This window comes from Saccoglossus kowalevskii, chromosome 18 (assembly GCF_978046115.1).
Source record: "Saccoglossus kowalevskii chromosome 18, keSacKowa6.1, whole genome shotgun sequence".
Taxonomy (NCBI): Eukaryota; Metazoa; Hemichordata; class Enteropneusta; family Harrimaniidae; genus Saccoglossus; species Saccoglossus kowalevskii.
In genome coordinates, this window is record NC_140658.1 from 18591001 (window position 1) to 18615737 (window position 24737).

Sequence of the window (24737 nt, forward strand, 5' to 3'; positions counted from 1 at the left end):
GCGGCTTACTAAGTTTGGTAAATTATGGGATAGGTTTTGTTGAGAAAAGTTTGGAAGTCTACTTTGTTTCGTAGTCACATGATATAACCGCAACTGGTCAAAGTTAACAAACTTCCTCCAAACTCCAGGAAAGAGCATCTCTCCTACCCTGGACGAGGTAAGATGTGTTCATATTGGTGTCTGTGCCGAGTTTTAACGGCACCGAGTCGTACGAGGTCACCGTTTACGTATCGTATGTTTGTTTCAAGTTGCTCGAATCAACAACTTTTTGTCTTGTCACATTTCATTTAGGCGGGCTAAAACTTCACTCAAAACTTGGAACAAAAGGAGAAGTATGCCCGTTAATCGACCACAGCCTTTGGTCGGTACATTTCTGTAGTTTCGGTTGCCCCAGCTACATTCATGATTTGACCTGGCGGCGTATTTTATTTCGTCAAATTTGGCCGGAGTGCAGAGCGAGTGGAATTTGGTGAGCAACCACGAGTTCCACGCATACCAAACCGTCGTATCGACAAAACCCAATATGTCCCATGTTATCCCCAGTGAAAATGATTAAACCCATGGAGCAGGCGACATCCAACACTCAACACTCTAGTAACAATGGTTTTCGTTAGGTTTTCGCACTTTTTACACGTAATTCACGGCCAACGATTGCTCGCAATAAGTTTCATAAGTTCTGTTGAAATGCAAACTAACCACCGGCATATTTAATGAGGTTGAGAGGCCTCATGGGTTTCAACGTTCGTCAATTCTTACAGTCACATATATCACTCCAAACTACACATAATTTGTACAGTAAATCGACAAAATCACCCAGTTCAAGTAATTTGACTTTAATTCGCCCGGCACCGTAATTTGAATCACTTTTTAGCTTTTTGTTTACAGCGATATTTATGCATAAATTAGCGCCTTTGTTATTTCGTCATCGCGAGTACAAAGTGAGTGCCCCTGCTGTAGCTCACCGTACATGATTACACGGTGTCTTCGCGTACTTACCTCCGTTACTAGACAGTCAGTTTCAGACAAATTTTCACCGTCAAGACCAACTTGATTTTATATTTGTAAGTATTATAAATTATTTTAGCGAGTTTGGTAAAATTTGAGTGACTAGATTTCCGAAACATGCGATTTTAATTTTAGCATGGATGTGATATTACGATGACCTTTGTGTGGCTAGGTGTGCAGCGGACTCTCGCTATCACCGATATTTGCCATATTCCGCAGAAAAACTTTGTTAACGATCGCAGAATTTTCCAGGATACCATTGACATGTTCGAAATATTGTAAATTGTGTGTTATTTTTGTCTTGTGAGTCAATATTTTAGTATTTCGGAGTTATTTTTTTTATTTTAGTTCGATCGTAAAGGAGGTGGCCTTGTCAGGGAAAGATGAAAAAGTAATCGTCGACTGATATGGCTGACAAACTTGTGAATTTTCATCATCATATTTAAGTTTTGGATTATAGTGGAATTTATCCAGAATTAGTTGTTGATATGTGTACTTAAATTCTGGTGTGTTATTTTAAAGGTTTAAGTCAATTTCGTTGTTTATTGTTGATGCCCATGTTGAAAGTGAAACTGGGGTGGATCTGAAATCAAATTGATGAAGACTATGTACAAAACACGTCACTCATGTATTTAAACTTCAATTCATAGCATTTCCTGTGATTTTACATATCTCAGTGTTACATTAACAAAAAAAAACACAACTCAAAGTAGCAAATTATTAGTGTTTCAACTTAGCTATTGTTTTGGTTAAAGATCATTATTTTTGTAAGTTTTTATTTTTATCTTATGGCCGAAAGTGAGAGCTCTTTTGGCCAGGTTCCAATATGGCTGACTCTAGAACTGTGTTCAACCTACCTGTATATTTTATTTTCAAAAGACATGAATTCCGAAGAAGGTGCCAAGACGCGGAGCAGGACCTTGGAGTTGACAAAATCACCAATACGCTCTCTCCGATCTACAACAAATTCACCAGTTGTTGGTAGTGGAAAACGAAAACTTAAGGTGAGTTGGTGGTTCGATATTGCTACAGAAATACCCAATATTGGCCTCTCTAGTCTGTTCTATTCCAATGGAAGAAAAATAATTTTTTATTAAAACTATTTTATCATCATGAATTTTAATTTTATTCTTTGTTAGCTTAGCCTTGCCTTGATCAACATATTTAATAATTATTTAAATTCGATAATTACTGCGACAGTATTTACCAATGTTAATGGGGAATGCATGTTCTAAAAAAAGTAATAAAATATACCACTCACGATTAATATTTGTTATTAAAACAACTTAGAGTCGTACCAAATTCGGGCATTTTGAGCTTATGTCAACACATCCTTCTGTTGTCAATTCAAACGAATATTCTCTTTTGTAACCATAAACCATGAATATACATGGTCATGTTACACAAAACTATTTATATTTTTTGTTAAAAAAAAACATTTCCAGGAAAACTTTTGAATTAATACTGCAAAAATTGTCCCTCTTGTGAAACTACAGTATAATTTCCAACCTAATTTTGGGAGGGGGTGTTGAAACACAGATGTTGCCCAAAGTGTTTCTACAATTATTGACTATTTTATCAGAAACTTTAATAAATAAATAATAATTAAATTATTCATGTGGTGCATGAAATTATTCACGTTGTAGCTGCCACTCACATATGTAGAAATAATCAGAATCAAGAAATCATCTTTTGTAATCTTTATATCTTGGTTTTTGTATTAATTTAATAATCTTTGTATTATAGTAATGTGATCTTCAACATATTTTTTTGTTTCATAGAATGGTTACATGAGCATTAGTTTAAAATTCAATTTAAAAAAAATCATTCTGCTACACAGATGATTTGTATACATTTTTTCAATGAATGTACTTTAACAAATGGAGTTTAATGTTTTGTTTACATCGTGTTGCTATTCACCAAAACATAGTGCTGACCTCTTTCCAGTGCAAAGAAAATGTTAAAATGTTTTTAGCTTTGTTTGTTGGTGGAACTTAGTAGACAAACTTGTTGGGAAAAAGACAAAAGATTTGAAAGGTTTGGAAACAAAAAGAAAAGTATTGGTTATGCAAATTAAGTTTATTGATTTGGGACAACTGGTTTTGTAAATAGCTGTGTCACATATGGGGGTTTTTAAATGTATTTGTTTCGATGTTTCCCTTTTAATTTACTGTGTAACCCTTTGTGTGTATAATACTCTCACAGCGACAACAAATTTCACAAAATACTTCACTAGATCGTAAATTAACATTTTAGTGTGCAATAGTTGTCATAGTTTTCTATTCCAATATAATTGAATTACTCCAAATTTTTTTAAAATTTAGATCTGGTTATGCCTCCCCTCAGTAAAATACAGAATGATAATTTTAAATATTTTTACACAGCAAGTCAACTATAATCATAATTTAAAAAAAAAAAAAAATTGATCAATTTGGTTTGAAACTTAACAAAAAAGCTTTTGGAAATAACATGTACAAAATGTTTATGGTGGAAAAAATTACAATAACCCAACAGACATCTCCCGATCACAAGTTGCAGTAACCTTGTAAAAAATACTCTCGAGAATTACACTCAAAGGATAAAATTTCTGGCTGAAAAATTTAAATGGCGACTATATCTACATTTGTAATGAACATTTCACAGTTGAATGCTTTTACCTACCCCTGTTAAAGCAGTGTGGTATTTGCAACCAAGATTTCAATATATTTTGACGAAATTGATTCAAGATATTAAGTAGTATCAGGACATTTCAACTCTGTGAATGTTGGTCTATTTGTTTACAATATTAAGGTAGCGAGAAGGGAAATTTTCACTTTTTTCTTGATTTTTCACAAATTGATAAAGCGGTTACTTTAGACCTTGATACATCACCCCAGGTTTACAAAAGATCGAAATTGCGAAATAACGTTGCTCAAATTAGTGTTTTAAAACACTAGCAGAAAAGACTACAACTGGCTTTTCGTGGATATTTGCATAATGTTTATCTTTGAAAGGGTTTAAATGATAACATCTTATCTGTATACTCTGTTGTTGATGATTCTGATATAACGGGTGATAAGCTTCCAGTTGCAAACAATGCGTGTTTATCTAACGTCCATTGTCAGCATTATTGTCAGTCGAGACTTCGACCGAGAAACATGGTCATACAGTACTCATTTCGCCCAACCTTCCGCTTTTACATCGACCGCTTATCGCTTAATTTCCGACCACGCGGTCTTGTCCGACCGGAAACCGACCGCATTTTAATCGCGTTTTGTTTTCGCTCGCTCGCTCGCTCATTGAAAACATTGACCGCTCGCCCAAACACTGATCACTGGCACATGGGTGGTCGAAATGGTGGTTTTGATAGTAAAGTGTGAACATACAACTAGTATTAACTATTATTACATTCTGAACGACACTTCAAATCTAATAGTTGTATTACACCTGTATCGTGAAAGCAACTGAACTGGGACCTCTTGTTACGTGTTTTGGGTGCTTGTTCTAGATGTAATATTTTATTTTTAATGAGACAGTTACGTGAAAAAAGCCTAGGTAACTCCTTTTGAGAGAGCAGAGAAACGAGGAAATGTTAGTGATTAATTCCAAAAATAACGACACCAAATCCACATCGGTCCACGTCTGGTAAAATTTGACATTGAATTTTTAAAATTAAGTCACGATCATTGAACGAGTTCGGTCTATACCGTATACGTACCATAAAAGTGTTCCCACAACAAATATTTTCGACTAAAAACGGCCATATGCCCTGAAAGAATCGAACAGAGCTTGACATGTATGAATAATTTATTGGGCTTAATAAAAGAAAAACGTGTCAAATTTAGTTATAGCCATAACTTTTTTAGCGCGGAAGTTGCCAACAAATGTAAAAAAAATCGTGAATTTCATAGATTCGAATAAAATAAAGCAAGCGATTGATAAGGATGATTATTAATATTTTCCCCGATGCTCTTCGAATTTTTATTTTTTTTATTTCAAGGTAAGAAATGGCTAGTTGAGGTTGCATTGTCTTCAATGCGGTTGTTTCACCGCGAACAACTCTAGCTCTGTTTTTGCATGGTTTAGTTTTGCAATGTAAAATAAAATATATATTAAAATAATAATACTTGTTTAATTATTTGGGGTTTCAGCCCACAAATTACGGACATGATCCCCATGAATTACGGTCAATGTTTGTCTTCTCTCGGCTGATTGTCACGGTGTTGATCGACGCTCTTCCTGACTTCGTAAACTCAGCCTGAGTATGGAGAAACCAACGGGGATCGACATTCCAAACAAACAATCGAAATTATCAACGAAAGACGAGATTTTTCTAGATATTTACAAACATACTGTCATGACAAACATATGTAAAATTAACAAATACACAAAGAGGTGTAATATTAGGTTTTATTTTAGGCTTAGAAATATTTTCTTTCACTCAGCCCATGCATGTAACTGCCATTTAGATTTACGGTCCTTCAGCATCGGGGGGAAACAACAATAGTTATACAAAACACATTGCGAAGACTCAACAATCAGGAAAGAAACCTCAGACAACCATGTCGTACTTGTGTTGAAATACATTTTGTATTTCACGTCAGAATATTGTTTAAAATAAAATATTCAGTCCAGGCCAAATCGAGGTCAAAGGGTCAGGTTGCGTGCATATAATTATAGATAGTTAAAACAAAAAGTATTTGAACTTTTGTCAGCTGTTCAACATCTATAAAAACAGAAAGACAATTATAAGACAATGTGAACCTCGGAAATTATTCTGTTAGTCCGAATTTTAAATGCGCGCGAGCGAGCAGGTGGGCGGTGATATTTCAGGGTTTGCGCGGTCGAAAATAAAGCGGAAATTGTTCGGTCGAATTCAACAAGCGGTCGCAAAAGCGAGAGAAAAAGGTGATTGGAAAGCGGAAGCGGGCGGGAGGTTGTGCGAAAGGAGTACTGTAACTTTGCACAACTTTCTTTTAAATCGTTTTATTTTCCAAGTCAATATTCTATTTTACTAATACATTTTTTTTCTAACGCAATGGCGAAGAAAAGAAAGAAAGCGTTGACAGACGAGGCAAAGAAAAATCTGCCACTCAGTGTCGCACTCTGACACAGCAATTTTTTTCAAACATCGGCCATTTTGTTTCACCATGAAAACCGTTTTATTAGATGTCTTATCAGAGACACTTGAAGGATTAGCTTGTTTGTAAACTGTCAGCGTGTACAGTGGGACAGTAATGTTTGTCAGAGGATTATCCTTCGTTGTTCGTTTGCTTAACAATGGAAAACCCGAACGTTCCTGAGTACGGACTCAAATGCCAGCAGTTTTCTTCATTTTTCACGCTCGAGCTTGAAATTATTCATTATCTGACACTCTTTATGAGTTCTATGATATCAGTGGTTAATATGTTTGGCCATTTTTAGTGTATATTTATAATAATGCAGCAAATCTACAGTGTTTTATTAACCAAAACTGTTTTTCGCGTTTTTCTCGAGTTGAAGTTTTGATCGAGTACGACTCATTGGGACCGCCGCCAAATCAAGTGCGTTCGGACTAGGACATTCAAACTCGCAGTTATCGTTCAAAAGATAATGATGGTGCGAAATATGTCTGGGTTTTTAAAGAAAATGCTTTGTCACAGAATAATAGTCTGTTAAAGGTGCCAAGTATGAAATAATTTAAGGACAAAAAAACAAACCTGCATAGAAATCGGAATAATAGCTCTTTTGATTATCGGAGACGCATTTCAATGGGCTTGATTACGGACAATGCATGACGTAAATTTCACCAGGAAATTCCGTAGTGTGCTCTCGCAATCGCGTACTTAGTCATTTTTACAAGGTTCGCCATTTTTGATGTCACGTGATAATTATGTAAACAATGACTGTCCAGTTTGTGCGAACTTGTACCTCTATACTTAGTCTTTTGATATATATAACCTAACTTACTGTTCTGAACGAGACAACAGACAGAGAATGTTTTATTTAAAAACGTCACAAAACCCTTCTCGCTACCTTAATGTTCATTTATCCATTTGTACTTATGAATATTGCTATATAAAATTTTCATAAAGAAAACCCCTCAAGATTGAGCATTATAATTTTCAATTCTACATATTTTCAAAATTGAAAGTAGCATTTCAACGTGTGATTTATCTAGGAAAGCTGCATGTTTATTTGGTAGTTGTTTCTTCCAAATATTTGTGATACTCCAAATTGCTGTGTCTTTTGGTGAAGATTTTAACTGTTCTGATTGGCTAATATGATGAGGTCAAAGGTTATGTGGGTTTTGTCTAGAAGTAATCTCCCTTATATGCAAATCGGAAGAGTAGCTTGAGAAGTTTCACACAACCTAAATCTCAAACTTTTTGTTATATGCATATTTTCAAAATAATAATTACCATAATGCTTTGATTGGTTGACACAATCTTCACTTTATGCATTTATACATTATTTTAACCAATAAGGAATACTGTTTTTTTTGTGTACTGTTCTGTTTTAATAATGATTTATTCTTTAAAAGCCAGAAGCCCACATTATAAAGTAATTTAAATTAATAGAACAGTTGTGTACAATTTTCACTCCACTTAAGTTCCCTGAAGTTTCTAATCTTTCTGTCAATGAATCATACCTATTGGTGTGATACCGTGCCACATTGTGGCTTAATTCCTTTTTTGGTGTTCAACCAAGATTTGGATTTGCGATCAAGGCAGTGCATATAACCCACTATGCAATCCTTGATCAGACTACCGTAGTTACATTTTATTTTGTTCCCTTCGCTATCGTCAGAATGTCTACAATACATCCTGTTAGCCATAACGTAGCATCCTTGCTAGATAGGCATTGATTCACCAAGGAGGACTACGTTCATTTTAAATGTGTCTGTTTGAGGTTTTTTTTGTGCCTTTTGTATTTTTGTCAAATAGGAAGTATGTTGTTCAAATTTCTTCCACCGAGAGTGTAATGAGAAACACAAGTATTTATTAATATACAGACACTACGTACAAGGAAATATCTTTTAACATATATGGTTGCCGTGATAATGTAACTTAGTGTAATTAAAATAGCAATTGAGTACGGTAATTCGCTATTAATAAAAATCTGATCACGTAGTCACAATCTGACAACAAGTGAAAGAAATAACATTTTCAAATTCAATTGCAATATTTCTTTGTGACTTGAAGTGTCTGAAGTGCTCAAACCACGTCCGCTTTTTGAAAGTGGTCCTTATGCAACAAACAAAGATATTTGCTGCGTTTATCCCCGTCATTATATTGACTCGAACATCTAACTTATTCCTGTATTTACAGGTCAGATACCTTTATATCTCGGTGACATTAAGACTACTAGTTTCAATAGTTGTGTTCACGTAACACTTTAATGTGGACTAAGACTAAGGCATTAGCCTTATGTTTTTTTGTTTTTTGTATTTATAAACTTTTATTGGAGTTGCACATCTTACATACCTGGTTTGTACATGTAAAATTTTCATTCCTGAGAAGGATTTGTTGTGTGTATTGTTTCCTTAAAATCTTGAGTACATTGACAATGGTAAAACAAATAGATAAGAGATTTAGAACATGATGAACAGAATGTACACAGATCAGACTCCACAATGGGAAGGTTTATCTTGAATAATGTTTTAATCGATATGTTTGCACATCGACTAGACTTAGTTGAATGCGAAGACATTGCTTGTCACATCGAAAAGGACGCACCAATATGATTGGTTATGAATATAATAGAAAGTCTTTAAAGTGGATAACTAATACAATGGTATTTTGTTGCCATGGCAGCTTACCAAAGCTAACCGCTCATGCTCACTTTGCGAGGTCGTACTAAGCATCTAGACCAGGTCGGAAAAACAAGTCAGATTAAGATTGTACTAGCTTTTCATCGCCTATAACGAAGATTTTCTTAGTCTATGCTATGTAGCCGTTTTCTCCTTCTACACCACGCCCTCAGATGGAAAGCATTATTCTTAATTACCCTAGCTCAAATCAGCGTAGCATGTCTCGCATTTCTCCTTTTGCTAAGGAGGAATAAAGGAGTTTAAGGAGCATATGGTTTACGTTGCCATGGAAATGAACAGAATGCAGCATCCGTGCTACAAGAATAATTAGCCTCCATTTTGGGAGCTCGTTTTTCGTCACCAATCTGTTCAGAGACGTGCAGAGTAGCACTTTGTTGGAGAGAGGAGAGATGGTCGACAACAATTGTTAAAAAACGTGTTCAGTTGTCGGTTTCTGATGAGGACACTTGAGATGTTGTATTATTTACAGAACCTTGTTTTTATGTGTTGCAAATTGTTGATCTGTAGAATGGTTTTATGTATTGAATGCCTTCTAGAATCATACATGTAACTCTATCTAAAAGAGCGTTACAAAATTATGGATTATCAGTCCAGCAATTTTGTCTGTATAACTGGTTCTGTATTTACTTTATTAGCATGACCTGCACAGGTGTAAATGTAATTAGTGACTTGTGTGCACTTCTAATGGGAAAATATGGTAGTTGCTTTGAGAGGGTATAATGTTCCCTATTGTGAGTGAGGAACCACAGACTGGAAACAAAACAGGTGTTTTAAAAAATGAATCGGAAAGTAATTTGGGCCTCAGCTGCACCAAGAAATACTTTTCCCACCAGACTGTACCACTCCTCAGCCAGACTGGGCGATTTCTTAGCCAGAATAAGCCATTGTCCTGTCATTCCTCAACCAGACTGGACCACTTCTCAGCAACACTGGACCACTTCTAAGCCAGTCTGGACTACTCTTCAGTTAGACTGGACCACTCAGGGAGACTGGACTTCCAGACCAGACTATATCTCTTCTCAGCCAGACTGAACCACTTCCCAGCTAGACTAGGCCACTCCATATACATAGTGGTTGTAACAGACATTTGTTCTGGTTTGCATTCATGTATGTGGGAGCATTGTTTCAAACGAACCAATGTGTTAATTACGATGAATTCCAAGAATGTATTAAGTTGTATCTACTTGTTGGTTGTTTGGAAATTGACACCATCTCCTTGACTGCTGACAACAGGACTGATGTTGCCCCAATATTCAACTTCAGTAATTATTGTATGTTGTGATAAGGGTCACATTACAACTTGAGACTACTTATCAAGTTATTTTTAACAGGAAGTCTAAAATTAGAGGGGAGGTCTTAATAATTAATTACATTAATTATGAGAAATTATTTGTTATTGAAAATGATAGCATGTGCTTGTGATTTTTATGACTATGGTCAACAGGAATTTTATAAAAACTTAAAATGTTTCTTTGAAAGCAGCTTTTATCAACTTTTGGCTTTTAAAATTAGTACTTAAAAAAGCCATGATTATGTTCTTATTATAACAGCTGTGATAGAGTTCACAGTATTTTCTTCAGGCATTGTTGAGTATAGCAGCTTTATCAGGCTCTGACTTTCAAGAAAAAGTAGAAGCTATTGTGTTAAATTTAGATTTAGAGTTTTATAAGTACATTTGATTATAGCCGTACTTTAATAATCAGGTCACATAGTTTTACCTCTTAGAGTGCAGATTATTTTGATAGTTACAGACTATAAACAGGACTATTTTGTGAATTGCGAATTTGTGGTGAAAAGGTTAAAGTTTGGAAAGTGCATTTTCTGTTTGAATATTCACGTGTTCAACAGAATGTTGAGTATTAAAAGCTCGAGGGGTAGGGTTCTGAGCTGTGAAAATTGAAAAAAATGACATAACGAAAATAGGACATTTATAGTACTGTAAAATGACTAATTTTCACTGGGTTTAAATTTTCGCTGATTTACCATTTCAGGCATATTCAGTGGGTTTTAAATTCACACATTTATCATTTAGATAATGTGTTCTATGGTAAATTTTACACTTTACAGTAAATTAATGTAGTCTTGGCAAATCAAGCTTTAGCTCTGCAGCCAATTTCTTCATTTTACTCTTCAGCAATCTGAATATTTGATAATATATATATTTGTTAGGGGATTGTACCTCAGACTTTAACATCACAACTAAGACATAAGAGCTTTTTGGTGGATTGAAAACAGATACCTTGTGTTACAATTTCTTTCAAGTAGGAAGTGAAAACTGACAGTTGTCTTGACAATTTCTCTTTCACTTCTGTGTTTGCTTTCAAATTTGATATATGTGTGTAGTTCCTCGATGTAATCTAACTCTTTGTTTAAGAGAATGGTGATTCTGGGGAGAGAAAAAAACCGAATTCAGTCTGGTAACTTGATGTGACGAATTATGTCATATACACTTGCTTAGCAATTAATTAGCATAGTCTCAAGTTTTCTGCCTGTACATGTACGGCCTTTGACCTCCAGACACTAGCTTGACACTGTAGTCTATATTTTTAATGAGCTGTTTATGTTGGACGTGGTGTTACAAAGGCTTCATTCATCAACACTTTATGTCACAACCCTAATGACCAACAGTATGATTTATAAGTTTATGGATTATGAGATGTTTTGTGAATGTCACGATCTTGTGCTTCATTATGGCTTTTACCCTACAAAAAATACTACACTCGTTACAAAATAATTCGGAACTAAATTATGTTAAGTATAAGTTGGTAACTTTATTTTAATCAATATTTGTGTACTTTTATTGGCAGGAATTGAATGGTTAATGAGTTTGGTAGTACAACTGTCATGATTGGCAGAAACTGGTCATGTGACCTAAATTAGTGTGAAATATATGCAACATATAAAATAAATTGTCATAAAGTGAATTTATTCAACACATTTGTTTTGTTGTTGCTGGTGCACGGCCTAGCACATTATTTTGGTTTTGAATTTGATAGCATGTAAAAACTTGCTGTTTTTTTCATAGAATATTTGTTTTATTCTCTTCTCCAAAACATCGAACTTGTATGAATTCAGAATTAACTTGTAGTGTTTCACAATGCCACTATAGTTGTTAAAGCAGCCCCTGTTATCTTATCAATATCACTTGGAACATTGCAATATCTCTGAGAATGTTCTTAGCAGGGTTGGAACTTTTAGTGATGCAGCGAACTATAAATGGTGATTGTGCACTTATATTGTAACAGCAAATCTAGTAATGGTCAGGTATTTATTTGGAAATTATGAATATTAAATTTGACATTTATGATGTGATTTTGATGAAAAAAGTTTGCCCATTGTGCCTTTGATAGCTTTCAGTATAGGTTATTAAAAAAAATATAAATGAAATGAAAAGTTGAAAAAAACATTACTTTGTAAGGACTTTTCATCCAGACATGTTGAATCTTGCTGCGTCACAAAAAAAAAACATTTTATTGTTTAACACCTTTTTTTGTGTACAATTAATCTAAAAGAATTTTAGTTAATAATTAATCAAATCGAATAAGCACGTTTTTAGTAATTCGCAAACTTTAAAATCTTGTCCTTTAAACTTAATTATTCTCATATTTTCATTCATCAATTATTCGACTTTGTTCAAGACACCACCTGTTTTAAACAATAATTTGGTAGTACGCTATACACAGATTTGACTGTACTTTGTCATTCCTGGGCCATCTTTTGACTTTCTTGATTAGGGGTGGGGGTTTAGGAAATACACAAGTTGTCAAAAACATGTGCTCAAAATTACGTGGAAGTGGCTGTCTAATGTACATAATAGGTTTGTCATGTTTTCTTGAAATATACATGCATACATTTGGCTCCTTGCTGTTGTCATGCCAACATGACCACACCCTCTCTCATAGTCTATGAATCCTAATTTTAAACTCCAAGGATTGGGTTTTGGAAGAACAAATACATGATAATAACCCTAAAATAATCCCATTAAATTAATTTGCATACCACAAACCAATAATAATTGAATCATATTATTGGCCTACAAATAAACAAGTTTTCTAAAATTAGTTTCAGACCTTCAACTTCATGCAGAAATCAAAGGAGATTACTTTGAGGTCCTTCTTAAAATACATATTTTTACGAATGTAATTCTTATTTGCTAAGACGATTTTATTAAAATTTGCTTTGAAAATGGATGTCCTCTCCTCTCTAAAGTTCAATTCTTATAATTTAGATACTAATTCTTAGCTAAGTAAATAGTAAGAGTATTTTCACCAACTCTGCACACCATTCACTTCATGTCAGCTAAATCAGTTAAAAACACATACATTTTTTTGTTAAAAATGTATACTTTCTTGGTAGTTTGGAATATCTTTATTCTCCAACATTGTTCTTCTTTATATTTCTGTATGCTGCCCTCTATGGTCAGATATTGGAAATGTTCTGTCACTGATAGAAATACGAGACGAGAACTACATTTATAAAAATGACATTTTGAGCTTCTGAAAATATTCACCAGCTGTTCATTCGTACATGAAAAACTTTTTTGACTGAAATACATTTATTCGCAGTGGTGTTTTGTCATGGTTCACATTTGTGATTCATTCGTAAATATATTTTAATACTGTAGAATACTTTATTTTCGCTTGGAATTTATTTTCGCTATTTTCGCTGAATGGATGATTCCGTGAAAATAAAATCCAGCGTATATACTTTTTCCCCTATATTTCACATTAAACTCATCAAAAATCAATGAAAATAAATTCCATACAAAATGTCCAAAAAGCCTTTTCAGCGAAAATTAATTCCAGCGAAAATAAAGTATTCCACAGTATTTAAAGTGCAACCAGGCTTAGCTCCAGATTATTTAAATACTTTTATTTCTGTAAATTATTTTCATAATAGAGTAATAAAGTCTTCTATAAAAGAAAATTGTTTGTAACATCAAGGTACTTAAATTTGGAATGCTTCACACAATAAAATATTATGTGAAAATTCGTACAGTTTTGCCATGTATAACCTTAAGGCATTCTTACGTTTTAATGACTTGTACAAGTTTATTTGTGTGTCAATTTTTTTCTGAAATTAAATTTATTATTGCTCGACTCATGCCTAAGAGATTATCAAGGTTAAATAAAGTCTATTATTATTGTAATTCATCAAAAAAAGTATTTGAAGCAAAAAGTCATATATTCAGCAGCTATATTAAGCAGACAAAATGGACATTTCCAATTATACTTCCTGAGTGGTACTTAGGTGGTTTCCACTCTGAATGGAGTCAGGTTGCTTTCTGTGCGACATTGGATTCTCGGCCCCAATGGAATTATATGCGTATGGATTACTTGGAACTCTGGATTGGGTGAAATAATTTTTTTTAAAAGCATAAATAATTAACTTTTAGTTGCTCAATGACTGTGTGGTGAGAAGGTCTGTTATCTTCAGTTGGTATTGTTGCTGTGTACTGCTTTCGAGGTCATATTTTAAGCTCCGCTGTCGACTTTGTTGAGCGGAGCTTGTCATATGAGTGATTGTCCATCGTCGTCGTCCGTGTCAATGTTTTACTTTTTCGACTTCTTCTTGAAAACTACAAGCCTGAATGCTTTGATACTTGGTGTATATGTACCTTGGGTAGACCTCTCTTAGGTTTGTTCATTTCATGTTGATATCTTCAATTCTCTAATTTTGGTGAATATTTTTGTCATTTTTGGTAAAAAGTGACATTTTCGACTTCTTGTTAAAAAACGCAAGTCCAATTGCTTTGATATTACATATATAGGTACTCCATGTGGACTTCTCTCAGATTTGTTCATTTTGTAATGATATCTTTAATTCTCTAATTTTGGTGAATATTTTTGTCATTTTCAGAAAAAAGTGATATTTTCGACTTCTTGTTAAAAACCACAAGTCCAATTGCTTTGATATTACATATATAGGTACTACCGTAAAATCTGTATTAGAAGCCGCATCCCTAATAGAAGTCGCATCCATTCTATTTGAATAATTGAGAACCAAAAATTCATCATTTCTCATATGTGTAGATGCTCTAATAGAAGCCGCATCCCCTCTGTTGCATTGTACCATTTTAATAGAAGCCGCGGCTTCTAATACAGATTTTACAGTACATGTGGACCTCTCTGAGATTTGTTCATTTTGTGATGATATCTTTAATTCTCTAATTTTGATGATTATTTTTGGTGAAAAGTGATATTTTTGAATTCTTGTTGAAAACAGCAAGTACCATTGCTTTGATACTATACATATTGGTCATTTTCTAATGATATCTTTTGTTCTCTATTTGAAATGTGCATTGCTGACAGCGGAGATATTTCAGCCGACCGGCTGCTTGTTTTTAATATGCAAAATATTCCAAATACATCAACTTTTGTCACTATTTACAAAATTAATCTTCATAATTTCTGGGAAATTTGATCCAAAATTATCTAAAAACATTCAAAATTTGTTTTTTACCAAAATACTATAATATGCTTGTCATTAAAGTTCAGTACGTAAAGTGTTCATCTCTTACATATACATTTTCAAATACGAGATTCTTATAAATTTTCGCTGCCAAAAATTTGTGCTTTGATAAATTAGTATTTTGTCACAATAATAATATTTTGTGATATTCACTGCATTAAGTCTCCATCTTTATATCACAGTGATGAACAGTATGGTTTTGTTCACATTAAAACAACAATGAAATGTTCTGTGCTAGAAAAATCAAGATTTATGGCAACTGAAATTGATGTCTCTCCTGAAATTAAAAAATGTTTACAGTAATAAGATTACATAAAACTTCATGGTAGCATTCGAAACGATCGTAAGACGCGGCTTAATTATTTTAATTAAATTATTTAATTTTTCCTTCCTGTTCTTTCATAACCTTCAATATATTTATTTTATTACGAACCAATAATTTAATAGATAGAAATGTTTTATTTGTTCATTTCCGGTCAATAATTTTTTTATCAGATTACCAAGATTACAAATTTAAAAAAACCGTGACAACAAATATTTATTTTGACTGTCCTAGATGGTTTTGTTTTCATTGATATTATGATCTGAACACTCTCTGGATTTTAGTATGCGATAGTTATAATTCATAATTGATCACTAGATAGCAAGAAACTGTTTTCATTAACATAATAAAGACAAATGTACTATAGAAAGTATACAGAATTATTTGGGCGTTACTGTTAAATATTTTATTTTAGCTGGAATTAATTTTTGCGGAAAAGACTTTTTGGGTGTTTTGTATGGAATTTATTTTCACTGATTTTTGACGGGTTGAATGCAAAATATAGGAAAAAGAGTAAATTCACCGAAATTTATTTTCATTGAATCATTCGAGCAGCCAAAATAGCGAAAAATTGATCCCAAGTGAAAATAAAGTATTTTACAGTACTTTTACCAATTGGTGAAGACATTAAAAAAAGAAAACAAAAAGGACTTGGCGTTAATCTTTTTCATAGCTTGTCTGGTTTCCAAAAAATATGTTAATTGCATCTATTGTATTCAATGTCGTGCTAAAATGGCTTCATTGTTTAATCAAAATAAGAGTTGGGAACCCCTACTATAAATTGCCCTGGGGGAGAACCCTGTGTCTACTAGAATTGCAAACTTATTTTTTATTTATTAGTTTAAGATTATCTTTTCAAATTTACCTTTCTGTTGAATTATTTTCATTCCATTAATAGTTTTTATTCTGATTTGCTTTTAGGTGGATTCTCCTGTTGATCAGCGATCGCCTCGAGCGACAACACGTGGACTTACTGTTAAAAAGAAGGGTAAGTGATTGGCTAGATTTAATTTTGTGTCGTGATTGTATGTCCTAATATGGGCATTTGCTGATTGGTTCAGAGAGATGGTTTGATTGCAGAAACTTGAGTGATTCAATGTCTGTTCCTATTTTCATCTAGTGAGGTTAAAGCGGGGGGGGGGGGGGGGGGAGTCGTCATCTGCGCATGCGTCAGATGGCCATAGCGCGTCATTGTTTACAAACAAGCATCCATGAGCCTTTGTGTTTTTAGCGTGTGTTAAACAGCGAGTATAATTTCATCACCATTTTTTTGACAAATTTTGATCTTCATCTGTACCCAATGAAAATGATCTCCATTTGGTGCAAAATGGTAAAGAATTGTCACAAAATACTTAAAAATAGACAACAGTTTACCAATAATTTTGGCGGGAAAAAATAGAGTTGGTTGAGAGTTGGAAAAATACAAATCTGACATTATAGCGCCCTCTATCAGCAGGTAAATGTACATCAGTTGATAGGTCATTCTGAGTCGTGTTTTCTCGTAGCTGGTAAACTTAGCATACTGTGAAATACTTTATTTTAGCTGGAATCAATTTTTGCTGAAAAGATTTTTTGGGTGTTTTGTATTGAGTTTAATTTCACTGATTTTTGATGAGTTGATGAGTTATATTGGCTGGATTTTATCATCCATTCAGGAAAATAGCAAAAATAAATTACAAGCGAAAATTAAGTATTTCACAGTAGTACAATTTACCAAAGAATAGCGTATTGGGAATTTAAAATATTTAACATTTTGAATCACCAGAGACTGCCCTGCTAGACTGATGTGTATTTTTTACTTGAGTTCATTCACCTTCAGTATACCTGTCATTGAGAATTCCAATCACATTAATTTGATTTCTTGGATCAGAAAACATCCTTTCAAATGTCTACCCTGGTTGTTATCTAATTGGAATCTGCATTCTATTATATGATATTATTATACATCTGTTATCGTAACGTCATAAGTTACAGCGTGTCGTAATTTTGCGGTATTTTACAGGGTATTTTCATCCTACCATGTAAGAAAATGCAAATTCCAAATATGGAATGATTACGTGCGTAAGCGTCCTCTAATAATAAAAACAAACATGGTTGCCATCAGGGTTTGACCGGACTCCACACAAAGAAGTTCGCTGATTCTGTTCTAAACTTTTTGCATTTCGACATTCCCATGATGTATCCTTGGAAGGAAAAGATGTATAATAATAAGGTTATTGTATGTGAATGTTTTTTGGAATGTTCGGCCATGTTGGTGGGTAATGGGGTACATGGGGAAAGAACAAATTAATAAAATATTACTTGGATATAAGTGCTACTGTGAAATCTGTATTAGAAACCATGGCTTTTATTAAAATGTTACACTACAACAGAGGGGATGCGGCTTCTATTAGAGCATCTAAAAGTCATTACTATGAATGAATTATTAATACCCCCTCCCTTTTGTTTTACTACTCCCTTCTTGCACGCACCGGTAATTTGCATACCGCATGTCAACAGTGAAAAACATGAGGAGACTATCCATCGCAGTCTGGCAGTTATCCTTTAATTATATTTTCTATACATCCCAACTGTCTTGATCAGTAAGGAATACTAAATGTAACAGCTGATTATGGAACGTCTCGTTGATTTACTGATAAACTATGTTTAGTCATCAATTATCATGGAGGAAGGTTGTCATCTGACCTCTCTGGTACTGCCACTTTGGTACCATATTTACAAATTTCATCATCACTTTCAAGTGTTCTTGGTTTGCCAATCTTGAGTTTAGTGATTATTGATGAATTCTGTCATTGTATGTCACCATGCAGATGTGACCTTTCACCTTTCGAGCGCGCAACCTAAACAACACTCTTAGTCAGCTGGCAAGTGTCTGTGATACTTTTTTGTATAGTTTAATGTTTTAACCAAAAAACAACGGAAATATTAAATGTATACAACACATTGACAATAATAGGTTAGATTAGTGGACATTGTACATCTTAGAGTTGCAGTCCTACTGCTCCTAAACGCTTTAGGGAGAACAGTGTCTCGAATAATTAACACTTTGCCAGTTGAAAGGCTGCACGGATAGCCGTATGATGGGAAAACAGTGTCAGCCGACAATATGTTAAAAAGCACTATATATGGCACGCCAATCACAATATCACCCATAATTCACAGTGGTTGGTTTATATAATGTTCGCAAAGCACTATGGGTAATCCAGTGATAGCAATTAGTCGTTGTTTGCCTCCCTCAAGGCAGGGTTCTGGCTATTTATGAAAGCTGATCTTACTAAACCAGATTTAATTACTTTGCTGTATCCCTGTGGCAGAATTTGTTATTCATAGAATGTTTTATTTGAGCTGTTGATTATTTTGTTTCTCTATTAAATTAATTGATGAGTAAGTGAAATTTGAAATTAGAAACATTTAACAAGATGCTCTGATGGTAAATGATGTTTAGCTCCGCTGTCGACTTTGTCGAGCGGAGCTTATCATATAAGTGATTGTCCGTCGTCGTCGTCCGTGTCAATGTTTTACTTTTTCGACTTCTTGAAAACTACAAGCCTGAATGCTTTGATACTTGGTGTATATGTACCTTGGGTAGACCTCTCTTAGGTTTGTTCATTTCATGTTGATATCTTCAATTCTCTAATTTTGGTGAATATTTTTGCCATTTTTGGTAAAAAGTGATATTTTCGACTTCTTGTTAAAAACCGCAAGTCCAATTGATTTGATAATACATATATAGGTACTACATGTGGACCTCTCTCAGATTTGTTCATTTCGTGATGATATCATCAATTCTCTAATTTTGGTGAATATTTTTGTCATTTTTGGTAAAAAGTGATATTTTCGACTTCTTGTTAAAAACCGCAAGTCCGATTTCTTTGATATTACATATATAGGTACTACATGTGGACCTCTCTCAGATTTGTTCATTTTGTGATGATATTTTCAATTCTCTAATTTTGGTAAATATTTTTGTAATTTTTGGTAAAAAGTGATATTTTCGACTTCTTGTTGAAAACTGTAAGTCCGATTGCTTTGATATTACATATATAGGTACTACATGTGGACCTCTCTCAGATTTGTTTGTTTTGTGATGATATCTTCAATTCTCTATTTATTTTGGTGAATATTTTTGTAATTTTTGGTAAAAAGTGATATTTTCGACTTCTTGTTAAAAACTGTAAGTCCGATTGCTTTGATACTATTCATATTGTTCATTTTCTAATGATGTCTTCAGTTCTTTAATTGAAATGTGCATTGCTAACAGCGGAGCTATCTCAGCCGATAGGCTGCTTGTTTTAATGAGGCTTGAGCCTATGCGAAGATAATCTGTCATTTTCTTTTCACCACCAGAGATCCCTCTTTTTATCACAGAAGATTGGGACAAAAATTGAGTAAAAAAAATGAAAATTGACTAAAATTTTGTCTGTTTAAAAAATTAGTGGTTCATTTCCAGAAAAAAAAAAAAAAGTGTAGACAAATTTTGGCGAGAAAGTCTGGTGGTGAAAAGGTTATACTTTCATTAGTATGAGTTCATGCTATCAGGATACAGTGAAAAATCAGCAACTTTTTGTCCGAAATGTCACAAAAAAAGGTCAAAATTGAATTTACGCAATTTTGTTTCACATATTATTTATATAAATCATAATATTGTTAAAACATTTATCAGGGGTTTTACAAATGCATATAATAGCAGGCCATCATCCTGTAACAACAGGCCAAAAAAATAAAATCAAAAGGCTCTCAGCAGTGCATAGGCAGTCGGGGGATGGGGGACCAGAAAGTAGATGGCTCTTAAGGAAACCCCTGATTTATTAATAGTGAGTTTCTGGTGTGATAATTTTCCATTATATACGCAATAGGAAGTTTTCTCCCATAATGCATTGCAGATTTGTGTAGAAGCATGCCCAATAGTTTTAAATTTGAATTTAACACAAACTGCCTTAAAATACTGAGATATTTTATAATTAGAATAAAATGGAAAAAAGATATGTGTATTCTGAAAGAAAACTATTTAATCTGTTATGATGTTTGATATCTTCCCTAAATCCAAAGTAATGATCTTTTGTGAGCACTTATTTTCTGATCGCGTTTAGTTCACCTTTGAGCTGTTTGTTATTTGATATAATCTGTGTGACTTGAAAATCTCCGATAGCTCTGCTGAGTTATCCCATAATATCATCCTCTGGTTCCATTGTCGTATTTCACTATCTGAGGAGGACAGCTTTTTTCCCATCTTCCAATTTTTAATCAGGGGAACATTTAACTCCTAGTAGCAACTGTAATGTAACCATCAATCTTGTATCCATGGTGATACTGTCATTATAATTACAAAGATTACAACAAGATGCCAAGCATAAGTGGTGATTTCTCATTTGAATATTGCCATGGTGATTGCTGTGCATAATTTATCAGATAATTACTGGTGCTGATAACTTATTCAAAGAAGCTGGAGAGGATGACACTCAGTTTGTTGCCATGGAGACCAGCCATTACCTGCTGTTATTGAGATAATACCAGAGTGTGTTTTCACTGAACAGTGACCTTTCGAAAAGTCATTAGGAGTACAGGATGCCACCAAAACAATGACCTCTTGAAACAAAGAAATTTAGGGAATGACATCTCAACTTAAAACTCAACAATATCATTAACAATATCATAATTCAATATGATTTTAGGAGTTCTGAGTTGAACTTTTTTATTTCAACAATTATAGATATTGGGAAAATATACATTTTTTTTAAAAATATTTTTTTGGGGACAGAAGTGAAAACGGCAATTCTAAGTTTAAAATGTTTCCCAAAATTACTTCAATACTCAGGTTGAATATTTTTGAATAGATTTAGTTTCACAAGAGTCTAAATTTTGTGAATTTATCAACCTTTGTAAGTTTTTAAACTGACCTTTTCACTGAAGTACTTATAACAGATGCAATTTTGTCTTCATGGTTTGAGAATCTCACAAGTCGCAAAAATTAAATTGTATGTGAAATGATGGTGGTTTGTAAATCTTATACATGGCAAATAAACCCCCAATTTCTCATTGGAAGAAAATTTAATTTAAACTCAAAAATTTTTGTGGTAAAATAGTGTAACTTTATTTGGACAATATTTGACAGTGCAAAATGTTGCTGCAATTCTAGTAGTAAATTAGACTAATAAATTTTAACTCACTACAAAAAAATTAGCATAACAAGCGATTGTGAATAAATTACATTATTATTAGCAAAGAGTAAATTTACTATCACTTACATATTATTAATAACAAAGGTCCAAAATATCATATGATAATTACCACCTAGCTGGGTGGTATGCTGAGGAGTACATTTCAGTTAAACTAAGGATACTAATTACACAGATGGCTTGCATACGTAATGAGCCTCTCCTGTGCCTAGTGTATTGTATATTAGTGTGACAAAGAAGACAGTACCAAGTTACGTAGATTTTGAGAAACCATACTCTGATCATGACATCATATAAAATCTTCAATTAATTGCTGAGTTGGCTACTAAAAAACCTGTAAGTTTTCTACAAAAGATTTGTTCTATTTTTCATGTTGTATTTATATAATTTTATTTAGTATGTCAACTCAGTCGTATAAACTTTAGCGGTGCGAATTGCTAGTTTCTGTTGAACCCCAAAATACAAATAATATCTGGTAGTTTTCTTGATAATGATATTGTAGATTCAGGATAATATTTTGGTAATTATATAATTTTTTATCTGAACCAAACTTGCACTTTTTAATCCTCGCGCAAAATTCTTTCAATATTGTTACCTGTGATGACTTGGCAACGTGCCAAGTTCTCCGAAGGGGCAACGATACTGTTGCTAGGTTTTTTTTTCAACTTTAATAAGTATGAATCTAAATCTCCTCCTGTATGTCAGGTCTGTTTGATGTTGAAGTTCGGGAATATTCATAATAACCCTGATTTTAGAGTTTGATATGGGCAGGAGTTGATCGCAGTACCAGTAAACCCAAAACCAGCCTTAAACTTGATTGATTATTGCCGCAGTACACTGGTGGCCATGATGAGTTCACAATATTTTGGACTTGGAAATCTGTCTTGTAAATTGTTAACTGTCTCTGTAGCCTCTCATAAAAAAAAAAAAAAAAATTGCTTCTGTTGTTATATTCATTCCATCTCGTTATAGCAGTGTGATGAGTCAAGGCAATTGTAAAGGGCTTTATTATTATGCAAATTAAGGCCATGGAGGAAGATTTTTAACAGATAAAAACAAATACTACTTGTATAATAGAGGTGGACTATTGCTTTGCCAGGAAACAAACAAATTTTTGGCTGGTATTATATATATTTTTTATGTGGGTCTATAAAATTCTTTACTCTCTCTGGATTTTAAAATAGGTTGATCACTGAGGCTGAATAATGTGAACTTTATTCTAGATGGAGGGATTTGTTTAAAATCAATAGTTTAATTCATAAAATAAGTGTGAATTTTAATTGAAGGCAGCCTTTTTTTCAGCGTGAACTCGAAAGTTTGTGTTGCAGATTAGCAACACTTTCCGAGGTTTGATGTAATGTTAATTACATTACTATAGCAATGACGATGGTTGTTAATCTTTGAGCCAACAAAATCTTAGTTTTTTTCTATCGAATTAATTTTTTATTTTTCTGATAAATTATTTTTAAACCCAAAAAATGATTTAGAAATATTTATTGAAGAAAGATGAAATATTGATTGTGTGTCTCAACCAAACATATGAATCAAAGTTTGGCAGCCATTTTGAAATTTAAAACTCAAGCTTTTAGTATATTAGGTTTATTGCATTTATTTGGTCGTTCAAGGTTAGTTGATGTTTGTAATTCACAAATTTACAATCCTGTTCTGATTGTTCCACATTTTTACAAAATAATTTATGTGTAGAAATGTCACCAGCTGGTAGTGTCGGTCTATTTATTCGTGTCAATAGAATCATCTTCATCAGTGAAGAATTTCGATGTGGTTTATCCCTTTTTTCTTCTTGCCTATATGTTACAAAGAATTTTTTATTGAATTTGGAAAACTGGATTTTTTTTATTGAAAATTTAAAATTTGATGCACCTAGATTACGATGGCTGAGTAGCTGTACTTGTTTGCCGTTAAATCAGCTGTTATTTTTATTGTCATTGCCCCTTTGGTGAGCTTCAGTTGGATGTGAAATTTCCTCCTGCATCTGTTAATTATTAATTAATTTGTAATTAAAATTTTGTAATTGACATTCCTTTTCTACTCGTTGCTTGATTTGCTGGGCAGTAAAGCACAGATAAATTAGTGAAGAAATTGTGTGTATTCCCAAAGGGTGTAAATTCCTTTGGTAGAACAGCATTCATAGAAATTTTCAGGCTTTGACAAAACTCATTTCATCAACTCATTTTCCTCGTCTTGGTTGATGAATTGCCTCAAATTCTCAACTTTCATTAAATTTAACTAACCCGATTTTCAAATTTATCTTAGTTGCAAAGACAACTATATAGTCATTGAATTGCAAAATCGGAACATAACATTGCATAAAGAAAAGGAGATACCATTCAATCAATGGGGTGGATGACTCGTCTGAGGGGCTTAGCTGAGTATTTCCATAGTATTTTCAACAGAGCTCTCATTAATCAAATATTTTATTATTTGACCTCTGCATTTTTTGCATTTTCTTTTTGAAAAGATTTACAATGCTTCAATATTTATTTTAGAAAACTTTTTTTAAAATTACGATGTCGATTGTATCTACAGTACTTTTTTTTATTCCTAGACATAGTTCAGGTATGGAATGGTGACTGTTATCAAAAATGTTATCCAATTGTTGTTGCAATTTGAATTTTATCGACATCTGATGATAGACAATTTAGAATTTACAATTTTAATGCATTGTATTTTGAGACTGCAAAAAGTAACTCGAGAGCAAACTTGCTAAAATTGTTGAAAACAAATATCTTGAAAACAACTGACATTATTGTATCGATTCAGTCTGTTTTTCCCATGGTGTGAACTATTGTAAATTTCACAATTCACTATTTTGAGCGAGTCGTATTTTGCCAAATATTGATCTACCTCATACCTAACCCATGGTTGAAAAAATATACTGCCCTACATCATACTTTACAATAATGTGTCTTTGTCAATATTTAGGTGGGAGGCACTTATTGGAATTAAAATT

General features: G+C 33.3%; 1 protein-coding gene across 3 annotated transcripts in view; it reads left to right on the forward strand.

Annotated features, from left to right (window-relative positions):
* The window catches only part of LOC100313656 (myelin transcription factor 1-like protein), a 69615-nt gene continuing 44878 nt past the window's right edge, over positions 1-24737 (forward strand). The window contains exons 1-3 of one of the 3 annotated variants that reach the window (XM_085492650.1): positions 1-157; positions 1885-2009; positions 16512-16578. In XM_085492650.1, coding sequence (XP_085348776.1) covers positions 1887-2009; positions 16512-16578 — 190 coding nt within the window. In that variant the 5' untranslated portion in view covers positions 1-157; positions 1885-1886. Of the gene's footprint in view, positions 158-927; positions 1062-1884; positions 2010-16511; positions 16579-21954; positions 22103-24737 lie in introns of those variants that run through there. The other 2 variants (XM_085492649.1, XM_085492651.1) reach the window with 2 other exon arrangements.